The sequence below is a fragment of the Pinus tabuliformis genome, chromosome 7 (genome assembly GCF_031772625.1).
Source record: "Pinus tabuliformis cultivar Carrire ecotype Pingquan chromosome 7, CPIR1, whole genome shotgun sequence".
NCBI lineage: Eukaryota > Viridiplantae > Streptophyta > Pinopsida > Pinales > Pinaceae > Pinus > Pinus tabuliformis.
The window spans coordinates 658,801,948-658,806,176 of NC_142293.1; the positions used below are offsets into that span (position 1 = coordinate 658,801,948).

General features: G+C 35.9%; 1 protein-coding gene across 1 annotated transcript; it reads right to left on the reverse strand.

Moving 5' to 3' along the window:
- Window positions 1–905: 905 nt before the first annotated feature.
- LOC149249164 (putative metal-nicotianamine transporter YSL7) lies at window positions 906–3,841 on the reverse strand. The gene is made up of 5 exons (XM_089456189.1): window positions 3,227–3,841; window positions 2,975–3,147; window positions 2,754–2,851; window positions 2,478–2,612; window positions 906–2,310 (listed from the first exon to the last, which is right to left on the reverse strand). The coding sequence occupies exons 1-5, from the start codon at window positions 3,702–3,704 to the stop codon at window positions 1,011–1,013; spliced, it is 2,184 nt and encodes a 727-aa protein (XP_089312315.1). The 5' UTR covers window positions 3,705–3,841; the 3' UTR covers window positions 906–1,010.
- Window positions 3,842–4,229: the final 388 nt, after the last annotated feature.

Sequence of the window (4,229 nt, forward strand, 5' to 3'; positions counted from 1 at the left end):
AGCATTTTAAAATGAATGATAACAAAATTTTAAATTGAAAGATGAGATTTATTAATTTTTATTTTATTTTTTGCTTAATATTAATTTTGTGAAAATTAATAATGCTAATTTAAATGAGTAATTGTCACTTTTTTGGTAAAGGGTTAAATGGATTATGTGAAATTAATATAATTTCACAAAGAATGGATTTCTATCGTAATGAAAAGAGAATTAATTATTGTCATGGTAGGAGTAGATATTATATATCAATTTAGTAAATTAATTGTAAAAATATCATTTCATTAATAATGGTTTGTTCGTTTTAATCTATATCTAGAGAAGAAATATGTTACCTAATAAATTTTACAACAAAATTAAATGAGATATGTTACACGATGAACTTTATGACGTACTAAAAGATATATATAACTAACACTTTTCTAACTAAAATATACATAAATATATGAGGAGAAATATGACTAGATATATTTTATAAAATAATGTTACATTGAAGTATATGAGTAACAATTTTCTAACTTAAATATACATAGATATATGGAGAGAAATATGGCTAGATATATTTTATTTTGTAAAATAATATTACATTGAAATAAATGTTAGTCAATATTATTTTAGTGGTTTTGAAAATAAGTACTAGTGTTTACTTGATACATAATTTTTTTTCATCAATCATTTAAGGATTACTAACCATATTTTTATATTTATTTTTAAAATCTTATATAAATTTGAAATAAATATTAAATTTTAATTTATTTTTAAAAGATACTTACTGAACAAATTAAATTAATAATTTTTACGTGACAACTAGATATTAAAATTCTATTACATTAACGGAAAATTAACACTGATATTTTCTTTTTACAGGGTTAACATTAAAAAAAACTATAAAATTAAACGACCGACTATTACAAATAAATTCAAAACCCCGAATATCAAAATTACATACTTCCATTACATAGTTACATATAACACTAGCAACAAAATAACTACTTGTTTTTGATGTTTTTGAATTAGCCCTGGTTAATAAAGGCATCCACTTTATTGTTCATGCTTCTGGACAGGAATTTCATGCAAATGGGAGGATTGACTTTAGCCAGAGCCAGAAACGAGGAAGGAAGAGTCCATAAGCCATCTCCACATATGAGACCAGAAGCCACTGCAGGAACCATTACGTCAGCGTTTTTACAGTTCATCTTCTGCCAAACGAATACAATGGCCGTTCCCACGCACATATCGATGGCAAAATAAGGTCCTAGGTAGAAAGGTATAGCCATCGCCATCGGCAGGGGAATATACTGTGACACTTTTTTGGGTACACGGTCTCTTATCAAGTTGATTACCACGGCGGCTGCGAAGAAACCATAACAGATAGTGAGGCAGTGGTTGGGAAGGGCACCGAATCCTTCTACTCCTAGGATGGCCATGTTTCTGAATATCAGGGCATAGGGGGCCGGATATTCTCCATTCGGATCTCCCACATTGAAGGCCTTGTAGAATAACCAGAAGGTACAGGGTGCTATTATGCATCCCATGGCGGTTCCAATCACTTGACTCACAAACATAGATCTTGGGGATGACATGGTCAGGTATCCAGTCTTGAAATCCGTCATCAGCTCTGAAGCAGTGGAAACTATAGATATCATCACTCCACAGGCAGCTAATCCTGCCAGTACACCGCCATCGTCCTTCCCTGCCCATGCTCCAAAGATGAAGATGGTTAGTTTCCCATAAGTTGAGGCCAAGCTCCAATCTGTGAGCCCACATCCATATGCGTTGCAGAATGCCAAAACTGGTGCCACTATGTAGGCCACCAATACAAAGTACCATTTCACAGGATGAAAAATCTTTGGGATGACCCCTATGGATATGGCAGAAAGGGCCACATACCCAGCTCCGGCTACCCATAAGGGAATGCTGTCGTTCATAAACATCTCGTTACGCCGCTGTTCATCATACCGAATTGCTGCATCCACTGGTGCCTCATTTCCATCACTGGTTCCTACTGGAAGTCCATTGCGTGTCCTATTTTTCTGCAATTGACTATACATGGTGGTCACTGTGATGTACAGGATTTTGACGAAATTATATAATCCATCACCCAATATGAGACCAATAGATACAAAGACCTTGTAACCTTTGAGGCCCTGCATACTTTCGTCTGAGGCAGTGTACCAGTCTCCTTTGTGGTTATGTATGAGAGGCCACATAAGACCCCAAGAGATAACTGCTCCGAACAATATAGACAAGTTTACCAAGTGAGGACAGATCATCCCAGCTCCTATATATGTAGGGCTGAAATCGAAAAAAAATCTGCAATACACGTATTTTTGGTGAAGCTTTCATGGCCTAGCTTTGAAAATAAAAGTTGGATAAAATGTGAAGTAACAGAAACTTCGAGATTATATATATATATATAAACCCTTATTAAATCATTCAATATGAATACAACCAAAGACATATACAACCCAAATACATACTCCTGATCCCGAGCTCTTAATCCAAAAGTAGGAAACTGCGCAAAGCCACAATCGTCACCAGCTGCAAAAAACCACTGGAAGAAGCCCCAGAGAAAACTTAATGTAAAGTATTTTCCAAGAGCTCTGACTTGTTTCCTGCAATATATAAGAGCAATACACTGTAAGGTGAAAAAACCATTGATATGTAAAGGTGGGGATAATCTAGACTCTGATTATATCCATTTTATCAAGTTCAGAGATCTGTAATGTTTCAACAGTAATGTATTCTGCCATTACCTGGCTAGCTTGTCTCCCTGAGGAGTGTGGAATCCATTTATGATAGTAGCTGTTGCTGTACCACTTGGATAGGTGAGCTTATAATCTATCACCATTATCTAATAAACAGCCAAGGAAAAAGAAAATTCATATTCACTGCAAAGAAGCCCAAAATAAAAATAAAATTCCTAAATCGCTTCTTTCGAATCCATAGTCATTCTCGGGATTCCAAATTTCCTTACCTTCCGAAGAGGCACCACAGCTAATAGTCCTATAAAACTCACAGTGAAAAGAAAACCAATAATCCAACTAAGACTTAGATCTTTGATATTGTCTGGAGTATTCCCGGGAGTACTAGTGCCTGCTTGCTCATAGGTCTTTCTGTTCATACCCAACAAGTAAAACCCAAACCCCCCTGCCAATATACCCAATTCAGAAAACCAAAAACACAGAATAATTCACAATAAACTGTTTTAGACTAAACTCATACATACCGCTGTATGCAATCCCATAACAAGCCACCACACAGGTTTGAATCACGGTATTCTCTTGCCTGGTGAACGGAGTCTTCAATAACCCGAACTTGTCAAGGAATTTGGTCCATGTTTTGATGAAAAAGTATCCCAGCAATCCGGCAGCAACATTGAGGGAAGGAACGATTCCAGTGGTGAGGATCAATTTTATGACAATTATGCAAAACATAATGCCCATGAGCATGCTCAAAAACATTGCTCTGAATGTGATCTGTTCCCACCATGGAGGCACCTTCTTGTCGTCAAAGATCTGCTCTATGCTCACCTCTTTCTCTTCGATCTTCTTCGAGGTTCCATCCTTTCTTTCCCAGTTAGCATCACCAGAGCGTAATTCTTCTCCATTCTTCGCGTGATCAACACGTCTTAGAAGCCCTTCTCGACCATTAACATGACCATCCTCTACCTCGAGGGATCTGCTTTCACAACTGTATTGATCCATTTGGGCAGCAGAGAAATCAGAATAGGAATTGGATCAGCCAGAGCTAACAAGGTCATATATATATACACCGTAATCTAGCCAGCCATGAATTTTATACATATTTCCTCTCCTACCACAAAATATTATGTAGCATTCACTATTCAAAATAGCCTAGTTCCTCTTAACTCGTTGTGGGAAACAATCCCTTGACTTTTCAAGTGGCATGCAATATATGTCCAAGATACCAAAAATATCAATTCGTAAAGGAGTAAGAATAAAAACGTACGGTCCCGAATCTGTATCTAAAAATAAAAGAATATTTATCCTTATCCCCACACCTATCTTTTACTTCTAGATGCTTGGAACTTGGAAATTTATAGATAAATGAGAGAAGCATATTTAGCGTCAATCCCATCCTTATTTTAACCCTTTGTTTTATCATTTTAACTCTCTCTTATTTTAATCATGGTTGACCATGGTTGATCATGGTTTATTTTCATATTGAAAAATCTTTCTCATAATGTGACGTTGGATCATTGTTGACCA

What these genes read in the sequence shown, in the direction of transcription:
- LOC149249164 (XM_089456189.1), bottom strand. Translation starts at nt 3,704, where the DNA reads ATGGATCAATACAGTTGTGAAAGCAGATCCCTCGAGGTAGAGGATGGT. An exon ending in TTATGGGATTGCATACAGCG is followed by an intron (nt 3,148 to 3,226) that starts GTATGTATGAGT and finishes GTATATTGGCAG; the next exon opens with GGGGGTTTGGGTTTTACTTG. An exon ending in CTGTGGTGCCTCTTCGGAAG is followed by an intron (nt 2,852 to 2,974) that starts GTAAGGAAATTT and finishes GCTGTTTATTAG; the next exon opens with ATAATGGTGATAGATTATAA.